Source organism: Leuresthes tenuis, unplaced genomic scaffold, assembly GCF_036924035.1.
Source record: "Leuresthes tenuis unplaced genomic scaffold, fLeuTen1.0.hap1 SCAF_11, whole genome shotgun sequence".
Lineage (NCBI taxonomy): Eukaryota > Metazoa > Chordata > Actinopteri > Atheriniformes > Atherinopsidae > Leuresthes > Leuresthes tenuis.
In genome coordinates this window covers 13,083,996-13,104,309 of record NW_027325365.1, presented here as the reverse complement: position 1 = coordinate 13,104,309, position 20,314 = coordinate 13,083,996, and the positions used below count along the sequence as shown (strand labels likewise).

Sequence of the window (20,314 nt, the reverse complement as noted above, 5' to 3'; positions counted from 1 at the left end):
ATTTCTAGCCTGTCGTTAGGCTTGTTAGGAAACTACAAGCCCCCTTTGTATAAACGGTGTGTCTCAGATGTGGGAAATGTAGTTTTTAACGAGAAGTGACGAATACGGAAACACCTATCAAAACCATGTAAAACAGGCCTTGGTGTTTTGCGTTTAAACAAATCATATTTGAAAGATTTACACGGAAAACAGAGATTGTTTCTTAGCAACAAGGCGGCTTTGTTTGGAGGTACAAAGAGTAAATACGTTGCGTATCCTGTAGGGTGCGCGTGTACCGCCCTCCAGCGGTGATTTTCATATAAGCAGCAACATGTCGAATCTATTATTTCTGAAGATGCTGACCATTCTACACAAATTGATAAATAAACTTACAAAAACAGGAGAAAAACGCTCACTAAACAAAGCAAAGATCCAAATTCACAAGAAAGTCATCAACGTTTTTATTTTAAATCTAAAGCTTTGGAAAATACAATTTTACAAAGAGAAATTCAGTGTACCCTGACATATAAAGGGATTTAAATGGCAGTGAGCTAATCAAAAATAACAATCAAATGACTCCTGATTGAAGGAAGCTTAATTTAGAAGATCATACCCAAGGCAGTCAGGACTCAGGAACAAACACTAATGTCATGTATATAAAATAAATCAATTCTGAAAACATAATCTTAAGACTGAGAAAGATAAAACAGTTGAAAATATTAAGAACGATCTTAGAGAGAAAAAAGGAAATACAACTGGAAATTTTATGTAACTGTTATTGAGAAGTGCTTCAACATACTTTTGGAGAACAATCTACCACTGTAACTACATAATAAATTAAATATCTATTAATTAGTTAACAATAATTAAGAAAGGCAGCTTTCAGAAAAGGCTACAGGAACAGATTTATATAACAAAGGGGGAGGGGGGGCGGCCACCACTATGACAAACTGGTAAAGGTTAGTAACATGTTTAAATAAAAATGGTAACAGTTTGGATGTGAATCACTGTGTTGGTCAATTTGTGCGGGTTTCAGTGGAACATAAAATCACACCTCAGCTTGGGAAACATAATCGTAAAACACTGCTCCCCACCCCTGAGAATGAAGTTAATATGCGAGGGAATCACAATGGACAGCATGAAAACAAGCTGTATTAATACTTTAACTTCAGTTTTAAACATTATTTCAACCACATCTGGCTGATGTTGTTCTGTGGTAAGTTCAGCTTGTGCATTGGAAGTGCCTGAATACATGTGGAGTGTTCAGTTAGTCATCTACAGACCTATATTGCTATCTAATTACACAACGACACACAGTTCATAAGGCAGTGTGAACATCTCAGGGAGATTTGTTGGAATATTTTCTTACAGTTGGATATTAACTAATATCCTCCACCTGCCAGGTCCAGCAGGGACCCGGCAGCCTCCTGGGCCTCAGCATCGAGCTGAAGGATCTCCACAGTCTCCAGGTCCAGCTCAGTGTCGCCCGGCAGCACCAGGTACTGGAACTGGTTGGACTGGTAGTAATGTAACTCAATGTAGCCGCTGTCGGACAGGGGGTCCTTCTCCATGTCTTCGCTGACCTCCTCTTGCTGGTATTCAACTGACTCCATGGTGACTAGTTCCTCGTGATCCGGGGTCAAAGGGCAGGGTGGGTTCTCGGTGAACGGTGGGTTATCAGCGGCAAGTATTTGGGATGAGGACATGGAGAGGAGCAGGGTATTAGAAAGAGGTTCTGCATGAGGGGGAAAAGAGTATGAAAACAGAAATGAATAAATGAACGACCATCATTAATATTAATGAGTCGCTTTCAGACAGGCTGATTGAACAAGCACTGGTCTGATTCTTCAACAAGCACGCCACATAGATCGAGAGGACTTATGACGGAGACTGCGCTGGGCTATGCCTTGGTTGCCAAGGTAACAGAGGGCAGTTGCCATGCCAACAGAACACAAACACATGAACAATGTGACATGCTGAGAAAGCTACAGAGTGGGAGAAAGGCTGCAGGTGATAAAACTGTCACAGAGAGCTGCTACTCCACTGATGAAGAACTGCAGACTAAAACATATTCACACAGGGTCAAATATGCAGATTCTGTCCAAATGAGGCGACATGAGCCCGGCGCGAGTACCAACCTGAGATTTCCATTGTATCACACACTGCAGGCGCCTCGAAGTCAGCTCCTTCCAAGCTGCAGAGAACATGACAAGTTAGACGGCTACTTAAACATATCGTATCTTATTTAATTACCGGTATTTGTTTCAGTCGGTGTATTTGTAAAGTTACTCAGATACTCATCAGCCATTAGAAGTGAATGGAATAAAAAAATATAATAATAAATCAATCTAGATGAAATGTAAAAAAAAAAAGCAACTTGTGATTTATTTGCCTACTTTCAAAATTAGTTAATGAAAAGGTTTATCTATTACAGAAAAGTAGAAATTAAGAAAAAATTATCCACTATTAGCAGCTTATTTCATCCAAACGTATAGTCAAAAATTGAAATATTCAAACTGATTAAAAACATTAGAAGAATGCAACAAATTATATTTGAGATTCAAGTGCATTTCTGTCCTTTATTTATGTATTTTTCGATCCACTCGCTGCACAGCCGCCAATATTATTGGAGTATTGTTTTATTTTTCTGGTCTGGCTAAACAGTCAGTCACCAGAAACTAAATCATCTTCAATTCTCATTATCAATTTATTAAAAAGGTATAACAAGTAAAATAATTATTTATTCAAACTAGCGGCTTCACCCCTTTATGGAGATGCTTTGCATTTTGGAAATACAATGAGGCAACTTTTGTTTCAGATTATACTGATTTTGTACATTCGTGGCTTAGCTGCAACCCTCAAACCTTTGGATGTCATTTGTCTCTGTGCTCTGAGACTTATCACTTTTAGGTAGTTATAAGACCCAGTATCACGTGCTGTATAAGTCTGAGCAGTCCTCACATGCTGTAAAAGTTTTACTTAATCAAATACCTATTCATGCTTTATTCGTATTTTATTTCAGTTTATTCTTTATTCACAGCGCATCTGCAACTTTGAATCATCTACAAGATAAGCTTGATTCAATTTAAATCTAAAGGTCTTTAGTTTCTCTTGTTTCACTCTAACTGCTTTTGCTTTACTTGACTTAATTATCTTTAGTAAGATTTCCTTTACTGATTTTGGCTTTCTAATATTTTCTATCAAAGTCTTCAGTGTTCCTACAACTGTTATTCTCCTGCTTGGCTACGTAATAAATGAGGCTGGTATTCCTCACTGCGTTCTGGGTTTGAAGAAAGGTTGAATGAAGTAATAAATAAGTCTTGGCTGAATTGATGGAGTTGTGTGAAGCAGCCTTCCTGGACACAGTGTATGAGATGTTACTCACAGAGCAGGCTTGTTTATCAGATTGCTGTTTGTGCTGTGATAACTGTGGGTCTTCTTCAGCACCTCCAGGAGCGCCGGACGATACTCGGGACACACACACCACAGTGATCCCTTCCCCACCGACTGCAACGAACGCACAAAATCGTCTCGTTACGATCAAACAACGCTGACACATCAGGTGGTAACGACACAAAGTACAACGAAACAGCTTCCCTTCAGCAAGGTGTAAGTGTTGTTTCTGAATTCAGAACACCTGGATTCAGTGTTTTACTTAAAAAAATAGTTCCCACCTGGCTCTTGTCCCTCTGAATGCGACGGAAGCTCTTGCTCAGGGACAGGTTGTGTCTCACAGAGTTCCTCCAGCCTCCAGTGGCCGTCCTGTAGTAGGGGAAATTGTTCACAATCCATTCATAAATATCCTTCACCGGAAGCCTCTTGTGCGGAGAGTCCTCTATTGCCATGAAAATCAGACTGCTGAAGGAGTACGGTGGTTTGGATGAGGCAGGAGGAGGAAGAGGCTCGTCAGGTGTGCAGGACTCTTTCTGTGGGAGCGGAGTCATTTTGGCAAGGGGCTGCAGCGGGAGCAGGTTTCCTCTCTGATGCAGCCAGCTCAGACAGGTCAGGTCATCCTGGTCAGATATGTTTTCCTGCTTGAGGTATTGTGTGTTTTGTCCTTCGAGGCAATGAGATGCAACACAGTGTGACAGAGGGGAGGACGTGTGAGCATAGTCAGCTGTTGCTGGAGAAAGTGAAGTTGGGGACGGGGGGAAGGAGATGGGTGAAAGTGGAAGCGAAATACGGCCATTTAAGGAGATCTGCTGAGGTGAGGAGAAAGGTAGAGGCTCTCCAAGAGTAGAGGAACACAAGGAGGAGACTGGCAGTGTGTGAGAGATGTTCTCCATCACTCAAGAGGAAATCTCCTGGGTCATTCAGCTGGATGGCTGCTGAGAGATGTAAGAAATAAATCAGGATAAATCAGCTGTAAGGAAGGACACTCAGTCAAACATTTACAAATTCCCTCAAAGTCCAACATGTACTTTGTGAAGCCAAAACAGAACTGACATTAGTGGCGTTACGCAGTATGAATTTATACATTTCATGTGAAAGTAAAGCCTCTTTTTAATTTAAGCTTTTTTTGTATTGGAATGAAAACAAAAATGATCTGGTCTTTATATCTTAAAATGAGATGAGTACAACCTCAGATGAACCACAACACATGATACATAACACCATGTCGTTGTTCATTTAACAGAAACTAAGACGGAATGCTGGAGTAGTGTGTGAAAAACTAAGCGCACCCCATGACTCAACAGCTTGTTGAACCACGCTCAGCATTAATAATAGAAGCAATCGTTTTGTATATTATGTTATCAGTCTCTCTCATTGTTGTGGAGGAATTTTGGCCCAATCTTCTTTACAATGTTGCTTCAGTTTATTGAGGTTTGCAGCACTGATTTATGCACAGCTTTCTGTGAACACCTTGATTCTTTCCTCATGTTTAACTCTAGAATACTTTGGTGTGCAGAAGAGTTCATGCTAACTACAAGGTGTCCAGGTCCTGTGGCTGCAAAAGCCAAAATCATCAGCCCTCCACCACCGTGTTTCACAGTCAGTTTGATGTGTTTAGGCTGGTAAGCTTAGTTTACAAAGCCATACTTCAGTCTTTCTCTAATTGTACTGTCAAGAACTTTAACATTTAGCATGCTAACTGAGGCCTGTAGAGTCTGAGATGTAACTCTTTCTCTGATCATTTCTTGTGGTGAACTTGCTGGAACATCCACTTCTAGGAAGATTGACAGCGGCCTTGAATATTTTCCACTTGTGGATTATCTTTCTCTCTGTAGCATGATGGACTACACTTAATTTAGAAATTTCCTTATATAACCCTTCCTAGATCAACGGGAGCAACAATTGCTTCTCCAAGATCATTCCTGATGTCTTCCCTCCTCTGTATTGTGTTAAAACACACCTAAAAGCTTCAGACCAACACACTTCTGCTTTTATAGACCTGCTTACATTTGAAGATGATCAATTAATAAGGCATTCAATTAGCAGCACCTGGCTGCTATTTACTCTTTTAATACCCATGAAAACAGTAAGGGTGCTCTTATTTTTGTATACACTGCTTCTGCCTTTTGGTTCAGTTTTTGATCAATAAATAATGTCTGAGTGTCTGTTCGTCTGAGGTTGTATTCACCTTTATGTGAAGGCCTGATGTGTAAATCCTTGGATTTATAAGAGGGTGGACTTTCTATTTCACTTTATTGTATTTTAAACAATTTTTTTTAGATAATTAAACTCTACAACATGCTTGTGAAGCTACCTTTTACAACAAAAACAACAACTCTAATATGCGAAGTAACAATTCAAAAGGGGCTGATGGAAAAAGCTAAAAAAAATGAATGAATGAAAATACACAACAGCCTCATTTAGTTATATGTTTGCAAGTCGTTCCCCTCTGATGAGCATCTACTCTGTCCAAAGTCCGCTCTCTCATTTCCATCTCCTGTTTTACTAAGACAAACCTTGTCAATGAACAGGTGCAGGTCTCTAAGAGTCGATTTAAGGTGCACCGACTCACATTTCACGCTTTTAGCAAACTGGGCCGGCCGTCGACTTATCGTACTTATCGTATTGTAAGGTCAAATCTATAGCTCTCTTTAAGTTTATGATGCCACATGGCTTTACAAAGCATTTCAGCGGGGAAATGGCGGAACAATATAAAGTTTCATTTAGCTATTCAGGAAAGCCGCCTTTCCCCCCTCACAGGTAACCCCTCTCGGCACCGACGGCCTCGAAAAAGCTGAGTTTTAACAAGTTACTCACCAGCTTTTCAAAACGGCGACCCAGACAGAGACCAGCCCTCTTAAAATCTCCGGGACGCGCAGCAGTGAAGTTGAAGGAGAAATCCTGATGTTTAAAAGCGGAGTCGCGGTCGGACACCTCTGCCTCCGTGCTCTGTTGCTGTCCGCGGTTTCCTTGGAAACCAAAAGGACGCTCTGCAGGGAGCGCGCGCCAGGGCGCACTCCCGCAACAGTCAGCAGTTACCGATGGAGCAGGACAGTGCAGTAAAAACACGTTGAAAGGATCAAACACCACAGAAGCGATCGGTGGCAAATGGCGGGTACCACCAAGAGGAGCAAGTGAGTATCCTCCACATGTAAAGGTGCGGCATTTGGCAAGCACTTCAGTAAAACTTGTCAGCAGTGTAATTTGTAAGTAAAGTCACTAAAAGTCACTGTTAGACTACCATTTCATTACATGACTGATGCTTTAAATCTCTATGCAGTACGAGTATAAAGTGGAATGGAGTGGAATATAGTACCAGAGTTAATCAGGACTAATTTCATCTCTAATAAAGCATTTGTATTCTAATTTACTTTGAGTCTGGCATGTTACAGGGTTGCACAATGGTGTGTTGGTTAATACTGTGGCCTCACAGAAAGATGCGTGGGTTCCTCCCACAGTCAAAACACATGCATATTAGTTTGAAAGGTGATTTTAAATTAAGTGAGTGTGGGCGTATGTGTTTTGTTTGTCTCACTTATCTCTGTGATGGACTGGTGACCTGTCCAGAGTGTACCCTGCCTCTTTCCCAATGACAGCTGGGATAGGTTTCCAGCTCCTCACAGCACAAATTGCATGATGACGGTATGGAAAATGGATGGATGTTACATACCACCACCACTTAAGACTCTTGCTCTACGTGCTTCAGATTAGAAATGACAATTCTTTAAATATTTAGAAGTGAAATCTGTTTGCAGCAGCTACAACACATGCAGGGAATAATTTTGCTCAAAGGAAAAACAAACCAAAACAGTAAAAATTGAATACACAAAGCTGAATATATTTATTTTTTTTCTACAAAAACCCAAACATTGTCATGCTTTGTCAAATGTAGATAAATAAAATTAAGAATTGAAAATAGAAAGAGGGGTAATGCAACAGCATTATCGATACCAGAGAAATGTTACTAGAATTTCAGAGTATAATGTGAATTTCTGTCCATTTATGGTCTACGGTGCGTTGTAAGTACTGGAAAACACGTCCAGAGACGTTACATATAAGGACCCCCACACAAAATCAGTACCGATTAAACAGATCTGTTACCGAAAGCTCTTGTGTTCAAAGTTAGGTAGACAAAAATAAGCCTTTTTTTAGCATTACTGTACAATCATGGCGAGCAGAAACACTTTCTGGTCACATTAACTAAACCATTCAAACAGAAAAGCTCAACACCGTCTACATACGCTTTGATGACAAAAGAGTATAAGGGCAAGTGTACAAACACTCATCAACCAAAAACCTCTGGGTCCAGTTCACTTGGATGTGAGGTTATTAAACGCTTCACAGTCACCTGACCAAGTGAGAGGTTAACCAGTAAATAATGATTGGCTGAAAGACTGCAGTTGCTACGGTGATATAAAGGCGGAGTTGAGGTTTGGCACTTGATCCCATTCCCATTGAGTCTGAGGAGATGGAGGGCAGGATCTTCATTTTCAGAGATCGAACCTGTGGAGGAGGCAGATATTTAGACCTGCCATTCAGACAAACTCAGTCACAAGTGGGGCTGCAGAATAAACACTGAAAGCAGGAGAAAAGGGTGACACAGAGTAATGTACGATATTTGATATAATCAGTACAAATGCAACACATTGTGTCTCTTCAGGGCGATTACAGGCCAAACTATTTCTCAGTCAGGACTAATAACTTCTCGAGTCAGCGATGGGTGCTTGGCATCGCCACCTTTACAACAGGACTTCATGCTAGCTGTATCCCCCTTTCCTGCCACCGTACTAATGCTAAGCTAACCAACCAAATGCCTCTGATACATGATGCCGCACAATTCCTGACACTCCTCACATCTACGCACAGTGTCACTGAGTTTTCAGTCACAGGTGAAAGATTTTTATAAATACTGGAGTTCTTGCAGGGTCACTATTTGATCCTTTCCCATCATGCACCTGGTAGAAGTTCTTAACAACAATGAAGTCGACCGATAAGCAGCTTTTAGCCACAGCTCCATTTTTAAGTGCAGTGTTGCATAGCACATCGCCACGGTCACTCTCGGCCACAGCTTTGCCGAATATCAACCATGTTTGATATTATCGTAACCCCAAGATGTGAAAATACATTAAAAGCCTTTGTAAAGCCATTTGTCATTATTCAGCCTATCAGGAATATGTTTAATGATGCTGCTATATAAGTGCATACCACGACTGCCTTGTTTATGTTTTATCCCGTTCATATAAGGACACTTAAACTTGATAAATGACACAAACTGCACTTTCACACCACAACTGTTTGCTCTGCTTTTTTTCTCCTTTTCCTCAGACAGTCCGCTTCGTTTGGGCAGCTGTGAAAGCTGAACCCCTCTCCGGTGTGGATCAAACAAGCAAACTTTTGAAAACATTGGTCTTGGTTTGCTTTCAGTGCGAACCCCAACAGACTATCCAGCGAAACAAAGATTAATTTATGCTGGATAGCTCACTGCCTCGCCTGCTGCTCATACTGGGACGCTTCATGTGAAAAATAAATTGGGTTTCAACACCAAAGTAAAGAAAACCCAAAGATGGTGTTGCTCCATTGTTTGTTTTTGTTGCGAAAGAGCCGGCTGACGGGGATGGATTTTCCGTTTTTTCAGTCCTGGCCAATCGATGAGCCGGGTTTTCTTCTTCCTTGTACTTTTTACCCTCTTTACTACTTTTAGACCTGCCGTAGACTCCTGATCAGTGCTTGTTTCTGGGCGATACAGCACAGAAAACGAGCAGCTAAAACTGTGTGATGCTATCCAGGTGCTTTGGCCCGCTTTTATAAAGTGCAGTGTGAAAGTGAACCAAACCAAATGAAGGTGTGAACTTTTTTCCGGCATACCCCAGACTATCCTAATGTGAAAGCACCCTTATAAAAGGAGAGGAAAATATAAATGAAGATGAAATATGTCCTTGTACTACAAAAAACCCAACATATTTGTACATATTTCCATTTCCTTTAAATGTATAAACTTTACTTGAGATTAGTAAACATAGTAGATTATTTCAACAAACTGAAAATACTTACAATGAAGAACATAACAGCACAAGAGGACCAGGCTAGGGCCACATAATAACCATCACTGCCAAACAGTAAGCCACACAACACTGTGAAGATCATCCTAGAGGAACACACAAGCACTCGTGATGACTCAGTGAACATGGACAAAACTTCATTCTCATTAGCTGAGCTGAAAAGACAGCAACACCGTCTACTGAACATCTTACCCAACGTATTTGTATCCACTGTAGGCGATGAGATCAAAGGTTGAGAGGTCACTGTGAACTGTCAGCAGATACAAACTCAACAACATGACCAAGACCTCGATGATGATCCACACAAGGGCGGTGCTGGCACACAGACCGAGAACCTCTGGACTGAACCTTCACACAAAGCCAACACACACCTCAGTGTTTAGCCGATCCAACACAAAAATAACAACCGTGTCACAGAATAAACAAGATGAGGAATAATAAACCACCTTTTTTGAATACCAAGGGCCATTCCAGCGAGCAAAATGTAGGTAATGAAAGCCATCGCTGAAAGATTAGAATAAAACATACATTAAACAGACATCCTCAAAAGGTTTGAGTAAAGATAAATTTGTGTTTACAGAAAACTTGCTTGGTATGTAAAGATCAGGCGCATTCACATCCTGTCGTGGAGTCAGTGGAGTGTCCCGGTGGTAACGGACCTCCCAATCCTGAGAACACACAGATACAACATGAATCAGCCAGCAGAGTGCAAGAGTGGGACACTCAGATGACGCTCAGCGCCGTTTTTACCTGTGGGCTCAAAGATGGAACAAGTTAAGCTTACGCTCAACGATAAAATTATGAAGACAATATCTAAATGGAAGGCAGTTTAAACTTGGATGTAGGAAGTTGCCTTTGAGAATGATTAGAATTATTACGAATATTATCATTAATACATTACATCTTCATTCCCAAAGAAGCCACAGACTTGTAGTTTTTAACCAAACTGTAATTAATGGTTTGTTGAGGACAAAATTCATCAGCAAGATGGTGCACGGTATCCTCCACAAGAGTATCAACAGCAGAACTTCAATCCCCCGTTAATTTACTTCTTATTTTGGCAGATTTACTATTTTGAGAGCATGTGCGTCAGCCAATCATTTCACTAGATGGAGCCGCATCAGTGTGGCCGCTGTGGAACACTGTTTTTATGTTACCTTTGGATGTTTATATAGTTTATACATGCGGAGGAAAAAAAAACAAAGAACAACAAACTGCTCACTACGTAATTGTCAACTGAAATAATCGGTCTAATTCTGTTTGACATATACAACCCAATAGCTGTTCTAGGGGCGCTGCGTGTGGGATCATATTCATGTTAATGGAGGAACATGTCATCCTTTTATGAAGGTGTTATAAATAGTTTTTCAATAGTTATTAAAACCAGAGGTGCTCTGTGGCACATGGGACAGCAAAAACAGAAAATACTTTAACTCATGATACTTAGAATCTTATCCAGACTTACTATAAACAACAATAGTGTTTATAATGTAATTACTATGTACTAGAGACAGTAAATACTGTTTGACAATGGTCTCGTAAGAAGAGTTTTCTCACACTGTAGATTACACATTATTAGGGCACAGACACTAGTGCTGCCTTACTTTATAATCTGATATAGTTCAAGAATGTGGGAAAAAAATTACTCGCATTGCTTTCATATTCGCACTGGCGATTGCAGCATCAAAATGTTCATAAACAAAGCTGCAGGACCGATAAAGAGGGTAATTATCTCTTGTGAACCCCATCAATCTGACACGTACGATACCAGAGAAAAAAAATCACACAGTCGCTGGGTACAAAATGTTTTGTGTCTTCCGATAAACTCAAGCTCAACTAGAACTGATGGGCCCAGATTACCTGATGTGTATAAGGGAACATGAGGATCATTAGCTTCTTCAGTACATATCTGGTGTCGACTGCGAAGAAGTATTTCAGCTTGTTCACAGACATGTATCTGCTGATCTGAAAGGCAAAGCAAAAACATTTATTTAACAGATGAGAACTGACAGTCTGCCAAAGTCAACAAATGCGGCTGACTCATGGTCATTTCAAAGTGCCTGAGATAACTTTGGCATGAAGTTGAGGTGATATATTTGTTTAAACTGTTCCCTTTTCCTCTCCGGGTGACTGTTTCACTCAATTCATATTATAAAGTGGAGCGAGAAAGTAACCAGCTCGATTGAATGCCTTCCCGTTGAAACTGACAACCCCCACACATTGAAGTCTTCTGCAGTATTGGAGAGAGGTCGAAAGCAGGAGGTATTACACTGCTTCTGCAAAGGAGTTATGTCTTTGAAATGAAACAAATGTTTGCCTGTCTGTCCATGATGTGGAAAAAAAGACTATTTAAACTTATTTTATACAGCTGCTTACACCTGGTATCTTTTCACAAAAAAGAAAGGAGCCATATGTAATATTTGAAGGAGCCACACTATCAGCCCAGTTTTTCTTCACCTCTTTGTTTACGATATCTTTTCCTTGGTTGGCTAAAGAGGAACCGTACATCACTGCGGCGTTGGCCATTGGGTCGGTGAACAGGTTGTTCACTCCTGCACCTCCCTGCATGTCATTTGATGCCGGTCCCATGTTGTACCCAGGAGTATAATAGCCCTGACTGTTCAACCCAGGTGCTGTTGAGCTGGTGTCTTCAAACAAAACGGAGTCTCCTGTAGCTGGAGCTGCACGAGCTCTAGGCTTAGCTGCTGTTAGAAAGACAAGACAGAGAACAGGAATGGCATTTGTAATCCTATATGAAAATGACTGTCATGATGTCATGCTCATTAGTTAATTGTCCAAAGTATTAACACAGCTAGATAATGAGGGATTTTCTTAAATTTGGATGAAACATTAGAGGAAATGTATTCAATTTCACTACAGCTACTCAGAAGTGGAGATGATGTGATTGGGTATGTTTATATGCACATGTATTATCTGACACAAATCCAATTTGGACCTTAGTCTGAACAGAACACTGCTGCGAAAACAGCTATTTCTGTTGACCTTAACCTGAATAAGGTCATATTCATAATGAACAATAATCGCATAACGTTGTGCGCAGTATTCTGTTCTTTGTTACATTGTGCGTCTATTCATCTTAAATGCATCACTGCATCCCACGTGAGCTTTGGGACACTAACTGCTACTTGATAACGCATGCCTCATGCTCCAAAGAAGTGGGTTCAGAACAGGATGAATGTGAAAAACAATTACATGAAAACTCCAAACATCCCAGTAGCACCTAGGAATGTAATGTAGGTGTGAGAATGTAACTGGATTATTCTCTGTAACATGTAAACAGGAATATTGATAGGATAACCTATATGAAACTCATGTGAATATCATAATTGGTAAATTGTGTTCTTAAAATGGACTGTCCATGGTCTCCATATTTGCCCCACACGAACTGCACACTGCTCGTGTTGCTGGCAAAGTGGGCCGCAGTCTCATTTTGAGCCCAAACCTATTCTGTACACATGTAATACCCATAATCAATTTGTGCATTTAATTTATAGGGCCAACATGGAGCCCATGGACAGTCTCTAATGGGGGCTTTTAGTCCACCAATTTAGAACCTCCCCTTTAAACATATTTTAAATCCTGTCTATTTCCATGAAGAAGCGCAAATAGTGACAAATATGAATTATGTACAGGAATATTACGCTGCTTCAGTTTCAGTGAAGTGGGCAATGAACCTGGCATATTTTGTTTTGTTGTATTTCTTTTGTCTAGCGACAGCACAAAAATCAGAAAGGGGATAAAAGAGGAAGTAGATTCTGTGTGAGGATATTTTGCCAAATTTTGCAGCGCAGGTTATCTCCTGCTGATTCAGGTTTCCACTTACTTGGTCTGTACCCGTGATGTGGCAAGTCCATTGTAACGCTTGCTGACGTTAGCTTGAAATAAAAACAATGACATGTTAGCCAAATTTCCGATTACATGGCTTGAACTGTTTGTGAATTTTTTTTGTCACCAATCTACATATCAGGGGAATCTGTGACACATTTTCCACAAATGGCACAAAATTCCTGTATATGAGTAAGATGCTAGCTTGCATGTATTCCTAGCTGCCAATTTGTTAAACGGTAACCGTTGTTGCTATCAGTCAAAGCTAGCTAGCTAGCTAGCCAGATGTGCTACGTTTACAGCTGCTTTTCAGCCTAACAGGGCAGCCGATACAAAAACCCTGATCAACAACGTAAGACATGTCCACACTACTTATCTGAGGAAATGAATTAGCATGAACGGAGGAAATACATACGTATGGGTACTTACCTATACAGCTAACGTTGGAGGCTAGCTACGTGGCTATCACACTGTTTGGACTGATCCCACCCATTTACTGCGGTTGGTTAACTTCTCTATGCCTGCGTGGCAGAAAGCACTGTAAGTCCATGAAACACACACTTACTTGGATAAGTGTGCTTTCTGACTACTTATTCATGTAGTGGGGATTAAACAGGTACAGGTAGAAAAAAATACCTTCAACATCAGGCTACACATTGGGAAACTACCCTCAGATCATGAGAAATACTGAAACAAATCTACAGGTTAAGTGTACATTTCCAGGTAATCAGAATATTCTACCCTTCGTATAAAACGTGTTTTCCACTGAAACCTGTGATAGAATTGCAACTTTTTAAATCTCTAGACTACACACAGTAACATTATAGTCACTGCTTCAGCTCAAGCCCATTTTTTATCTAAGTTGTTTGGTCACAAATCACAAATATAGTTCAGAATGTTATAATCAATCAACATTTTTAATCTATCAAGAAAATATAATAGTTGACATGTTAAGTAATAGATAATCAACTCTGATTCATTGTAAATGTTAAATTCAGCAGATTAGGGCTTCATACAAATAAATTCACAATGAATTCACAAATTCACAATACTACTGGCCAGTAACCTTGTGTGCTCACCCAGACAAAAATGCTTTCACTTTTGTTGCAACAGCATCTGGTTTTGAATAGCTGTTAATACAGTTTCAAGTAGGAATTTGAATTCAGGACTATTTTTGCCACTGTACTGTATTTTGTCAATTTTAAAGTACAAAAAGTCAGCACTGCATATAGGTGAGATATTTTGAACCACATATAATGTAGTCATTTATGTGTTTAATAGCATTTTTTTCTAATTATTCAAACTTAATTTTACTCTTGACATCATTAATTGATATTATGAGACCGGTAGAGATAAGGCACGAGCAGTACGTTCATGGTTTGGATAATTAGTTCCTTCATGTTCAGACCTGCACAGTGCAATCACAGTTAGATAGTATTTGCCTATTGTGCGTAAGCATAAACCAACAAGACGTGCGTTTAACACCTACCAAACCAAATAAGTTATAGTGTGTGTACATGTGTGGCATCACAATAGCTCTTTGAGGCATGTGCGTGTGTGGGTGGGTGGGTGCATGGGTGTGTGTGTGTGTGGGTGGGTGAGTTATCTGATTGCATGTGGAGGTTTTTGGGATGAGTAATTGTACTGGAATCTAAACTTCCTTCATTCCCCACCACCCCAGAAAATGTTGACTTTTGGAGGGAAAATGTGCAGTAATACAGAAAACAACTTACACACACTCTGTGTCTCTATATTTCTTATAAAAACACAGACAAAAACCCAAAAATATAAAAACACTTCTGTAAATGATGTTATCAAAGCAGGCATGGATGTTAAACAGTCTTTAACTGGTCAAGAGGGGATAAAATGACAGCCAGAGGATGAAGGAGGGTGTAATCAGAGAAAAAAATGGTGCCTGACATGTCGTGACATGTCGTCATTTGAGACATGAATGTGTCATCATTGAATTCCTGAAGTCTTAGTCACCTGATGCTCACCTTCACCCGACGTCCCCTTGAAATGTTGATATCAATCAAAGAGAAAACATAACACCTAGCATACTGTATGTGTACCAGTTATGACCCTGTGTAGTAATGTTGTATTCTGATATATGAGAATCAGGCAAATAGGTCAGTAAGCAGCAGTATAGACCTTGTAAAATGTTCTACTTCTGACAAGTGGTGTCAGTTTTTGTTTATGGTCTCTATTGTAAGGTGAAGAAACCCAAAGCCGCAGTTAAATGCTTTAGTATGGACACATTTAGCTTAGCTTATTAAAAAATATTGACGAGCATAAGTCCCAGGAGTTGAATTAGCTGTAATGCGAGACCTCGGTGCAACAGTCAGCAGCAGGAGAAATCAGCCAATGCCGGGAACTCTGTTCTTGTGGGGCTGCAAGGTCAGCAGCTGTTGGGACAGACTAAGCTCACCCAATCAACTGCATGCGATTTTTAAATCTTTACTTGGCACCGTAATGTGCATGCAAGTAGAAAAGAAGAAGAAGAAGAAGAAGAAAAACAGGAATTCAAATGGGTAGTAGAATAATTGAGCAGCTTTGTGCCATTTGACTCATTTCCACAAGCATGTGTGCTCATTGATGTGGTTAGTGAAGTGAGAGTGACTGCCAAAAAACCTCAAGGCTTACAAGCACGTGCTCCCATTGTCGCCAGACTCTATAATCTATATTCTTGCTCATCTTGAGTTAAGTAACTTGTTCATATTGTATAGTCAGCTCACCGCAAATGTGTTTTTGTCATTATAAGTGAATAAACTATTTGCAGTGCACAGCTGTATTGATGCCAGATGTGAATGTTGGAATTGACACTTTTGTCAAAACTACTGTTCATACAGTATAAACTTAAGATATGTTGGTTCCAGTTGAATAACATCCATTACTAAAAAGGAATGCTTCAGTTATTTTTTCGTTAATTTATGTGGATCATATGGAAAGTATTGAATTTAAGGTGACTTTAAAATGTCATTAATCTACAGTAAATTTAGTTGGATGATGTGTAACAGTGTGAAATTAAACTCACTTATAGTATAGCAATTATATCTATTGTTTACAAAGCATTGATATTGTAAACCCTACACAAGCATTTAGAATTTCAGTTTACAGTGAAAACCACAAGAACAGTTTTTGATTAGTGTTTTTCAGTTTCCACAAAGCTTCTCTCAGCCTTTTAAATCTATAGTTTTATTCCTATCCTAGCTTGTTACAACTGGCAGTACTCTTACTTGGAGCTGGAAAATGTAGACTGATAGTATTTCCACCACAACATTAGATAATGGCAGAAAAACTTCTAGTTTCACAAAGTGTGGTGAAGCTGTCTAAGGAATCCCGGGTGTAAGTCTCAGGAGGAAACTCTCGCCAAATATGGGCAATGACGACATGGCACGTGGTAAAGTTCGTGAGAGATTCCAGACAACACTATTTCCCGTAACTAGGCAGGGGCGTGGTGAACTTATAGTGTTGCTTTAAGAGTTTACAACCTCTCAATTATTTCCAGACTTCCGATTCTACGAGTATGACTAAGGAGAACGACCTGCTGTTAAGATAGTTTTGGGATTTTTTAGGTTGATTTGAAAAAAAAGAAGCGACTTTTTTCCTTCCTTACTCCCCCTTCATCTCATACCTGTTTGGACTCTACCGAGGTACGGCAATACGGTGGGCTTACCCCGAGTTTGAATTAACTCTCAAGACTCAACCCGAAAGTTATTTCGTTAGTCTTGTAGCTCATCTCGACGCAACTGGATTCTAGGTTTCACTAAAGCTGAAACGATGTATCGAGGCTTTGGGGGTCAGGGAAGAGGCAACCCACCGTACACAGGCAGCCTCTCTGGGTCAAACTCTGCTTCCCTGGGAAGCACCAGCACTTCAACCACACAGCAGGAACAGGTAGGTGTGCTTTTCACATAACTAGGCCACAAATTGGGATTTAAATTAGTATAACACAGTGTAAATAGCCAATAAAGAAACGTTAAAAGAAAGCCAATAGTGTTAATGTCACATTCATTTTTATTTTATTTTGTTGTAATTATACAAATGACAAATAAGTTGTACTTAACTTATTATAACAACATTATGATGATTTTTAGCCATATTTACGTTGTGCTTTAATTATACAAAATGTACCCCTTACATATAGTTATGAATCACAAATAGAGCCTCAGAGGACTTCAGAGTCTTTATTATAAATATTCATGACTGATGTTTGATTCTTTTACTTACCCTTTTACTTCTTTTAGTATGTCAACTTTATTCAAATGTTCTTTTTTTTGTTCCGCTTCTTTTTAAGAAATTTACAATGGCAGGCAGCAATCAGTTTGTTCCTAGCCTCAATGCCATCACAACCAACCAGGACCTCCAGTGGTTGGTCCAGCCGTCCCTCATGCATCCTCCAGGCCCTTCACGATCACCAGTACCTCCGTACCCAAGCCTCCTAATGTCACGTCCACTGGGTCCACAACCTTCCCAGTCTCATCTCAGACCAGGGGTCATAAGAGCAGCTGCAAATACTACATCTTTGACAAGGCGCAGGAACGATGAACAAGTAAGGAAGTGATAGTGAAAAAAGTCTTTTGAAAAGGGAAAGATGAAAGTATACAGGATGTGTCTCTTCTGTTTTAAAAAGTGAGAGCTGTCAAGCCAAAGGATAAGGGACAGAGTATTCTTAGGATCCATGTTTTCCCCTCAAGGGAGTGGAGATTCAGAAGTGTGAACAGTGGCTTAATCATTCTTGTGTAACTAGTGTGTAATATCCTGCAATTCTTTGTGACACAAGTGTGTCATTTCCCTCTGACATGCAAACAACATCAGTTTAGAAAAAGAAAGATTATTTAGAAATCATACCCAGTGCATTATTTAGATAAGTTTTAATTTCTCAGATAGTTTGATAAAGGACTCTCTGGAGGAAAGCACTTCGTGCTCGCCTCTATGTTCTTTGACACTTTACACTTTGAGTTACTGTTGATGGTAAGATGATCACATGTGATGCGAAAATGTGTCTAGTTGAACTAGTCTAGACTAGGTTTTTACACCATTATTCTCAGTATCAGTGGAGAGCCTTTTTTTGTTTTTTTTTTGCCGGGCACACATTGGCACACATCCTTGTCACAAAGCCGTAATTTCATGGTACAGGAAGTCCGCTGTCATGTGACTCACAGGGGCAAGTCATGTTCTCTGACTCACACCTGAGTCACAGCTGGAGTCTGAGCATGACTCATCACCCCAAAAGGGCGGGAAATATTCATTCATCTGTAATTATTTTGTAGGGTGTTGGATGGAGTCAGAGTTGAGGTGTTACAATACACAAAAGCTCAGACATTACAAAATAATTCAGCTGCCGTGACTCAGTGCACACACACGGTGGTAGCATTGCTCCTGTGATATGTTGCCTGTGCTTTAATCTCAGTAAATTTCTCTATGCGTCTGATGTTATGAAATAACTTTTTTGCCCAGGGCAGGAAAATCAAATCCAGTCAGTTATTCACTCAGTTATTTCACACTGAAAGGTTCATCTATCATAATTTTATGGATGTTAATAAATTTGATTCCTCTTTCTCATCAAAGTTTTCACAGGAAGAGATGGAAAGACGCCGAATAAGAAGAGAGCGGAATAAAGTGGCAGCAGCAAAATGTCGCAATCGTCGTCGGGAGCTGACAGACACATTGCAAACTGTGAGTGAATGTTGTGCTTTATTTCCTAAATGCAAAGTCTGAGTCATGCATGAATTAACTTAAATGTGTTCTTCCCTTGACATAGGAGACTGACCAGCTGGAGGATGAAAAGTCAAGTTTACAGAAGGAAATAGCTGAATTGCAAAAGGAGAAAGAGAAGCTTGAGCTGGTCCTGGAAGCTCACCGTCCTATTTGTAAAATAGAGGACTCTGATTCAGATTCTGACCTAAATCCACCAATTTCCTCTTTGGGAGCCATCAAATTGGAGCCAGTAGAATCCAGCAGACCTGGACCCTCATCCAAACGGCCAATGAAGATGGAGAAGCCCAAACCAAAGATAATGATCCCCACAAAGCCTGTAACATCAACCGCCTCCACTGTTGCCTCTGAAACCGAGTCGCTTCACACGCCGGTTCTTGCATCTACTCCCTCCTTCCTGTCCTTCACAGCTGGTATGGTTTTCACTTATCCATCAGCCTCTTCAGACACCAGTGCCTCCACCACGTCCCACGGTACATCACATCTTGGGAACGCCCAACAGTCGGAGCCCTGTGCGACCGCTCACCGCCGCAGTAGCAGCAGTGGCGACCAATCAGATCACTCCCTGCACTCGCCAACCATCCTCACACTGTGATCGACACACCTTGCAAAACACTAAAGTCCATTTCAGTGCAGTCATGATGCGTTTGACAAAAAAGGGTTCTGGCAAACATCAAGGAGAGGAAAATAATGATTGCAATGAGCATTTCAAGATGATCAGCTGCTTCATTTTATCTCTGGAGGCAGCTGAGTATTTTCTTAGTTAAAATGAAAATTTGTGGCATTATCAGGATATGAATGTTACACTCTTTAGATTTCATATAAAGTCTTTATATTTCTCATTTTAAAAGCTATAAGATGGAATGAATGTTAGATTTTTATTGTTAAAACAATGCATGCAGCATATATATATACTCTAAAGAAAGTTTTTTAGAAAAAGACTGTGATAACTCCTTCTAATGACATATGAATAGTGATACTTTTTTAACAACTTGTTAAATTATGTGATGTTATAAAACACTTTATATGAGTCCTCAACAACAGATGGCGCACTTACAAATAATGGTTCTTATTGTTTGTATGAAATCTGTAAGACTCTAGATATGTAGACAAAACATTATTGACCACTAAGGCTGGGCCGTAGGAGTTGATACAGATTATATAATCACATATTTATTTGAGAGTGTAATATATTTTTGATAATGTTTGGATTTTCTGTTTTGGTGGGCAGTGCCTTACTTCTATTTTTGTCTAAACTGTGACTTCACAGACAATAAAGAACAAATGTCTGCGTGGAAACTGTGATGGTGTAAAGTTTT

General features: G+C 40.0%; 3 protein-coding genes across 4 annotated transcripts; 1 reads left to right on the top strand and 2 right to left on the bottom strand.

The window, feature by feature from the left end:
- Nucleotides 1-694: 694 nt before the first annotated feature.
- Nucleotides 695-4,295, bottom strand: LOC140318595 (forkhead box protein N2). Its single transcript, XM_072396413.1, has 4 exons — nucleotides 3,654-4,295; nucleotides 3,365-3,486; nucleotides 2,118-2,173; nucleotides 695-1,714 (listed from the first exon to the last, which is right to left on the bottom strand). The coding sequence occupies exons 1-4, from the start codon at nucleotides 4,263-4,265 to the stop codon at nucleotides 1,362-1,364; spliced, it is 1,143 nt and encodes a 380-aa protein (XP_072252514.1). The 5' UTR covers nucleotides 4,266-4,295; the 3' UTR covers nucleotides 695-1,361.
- A 2,894-nt stretch (nucleotides 4,296-7,189) lies between these two features.
- On the bottom strand, nucleotides 7,190-16,532 carry yif1a (Yip1 interacting factor homolog A (S. cerevisiae)). Of its 2 annotated transcripts, none has more exons than XM_072395532.1 (10): nucleotides 16,514-16,532; nucleotides 13,707-13,798; nucleotides 13,276-13,327; nucleotides 11,889-12,136; nucleotides 11,292-11,396; nucleotides 10,021-10,099; nucleotides 9,878-9,935; nucleotides 9,624-9,779; nucleotides 9,424-9,517; nucleotides 7,190-7,875 (listed from the first exon to the last, which is right to left on the bottom strand). In XM_072395532.1, the coding sequence occupies exons 3-10, from the start codon at nucleotides 13,304-13,306 to the stop codon at nucleotides 7,717-7,719; spliced, it is 930 nt and encodes a 309-aa protein (XP_072251633.1). In that variant the 5' UTR covers nucleotides 13,307-13,327; nucleotides 13,707-13,798; nucleotides 16,514-16,532; the 3' UTR covers nucleotides 7,190-7,716. The 2 variants fall into 2 exon arrangements, with proteins under 2 accessions (XP_072251633.1, XP_072251634.1); XM_072395533.1 differs by having other exon boundaries at nucleotides 11,889-12,133.
- A 220-nt stretch (nucleotides 16,533-16,752) lies between these two features.
- Nucleotides 16,753-20,294, top strand: fosl1a (FOS like 1, AP-1 transcription factor subunit a). Its single transcript, XM_072395531.1, has 4 exons — nucleotides 16,753-17,174; nucleotides 17,575-17,829; nucleotides 18,849-18,956; nucleotides 19,042-20,294. The coding sequence occupies exons 1-4, from the start codon at nucleotides 17,058-17,060 to the stop codon at nucleotides 19,588-19,590; spliced, it is 1,029 nt and encodes a 342-aa protein (XP_072251632.1). The 5' UTR covers nucleotides 16,753-17,057; the 3' UTR covers nucleotides 19,591-20,294.
- The last annotated feature ends 20 nt before the right edge of the window (nucleotides 20,295-20,314 follow it).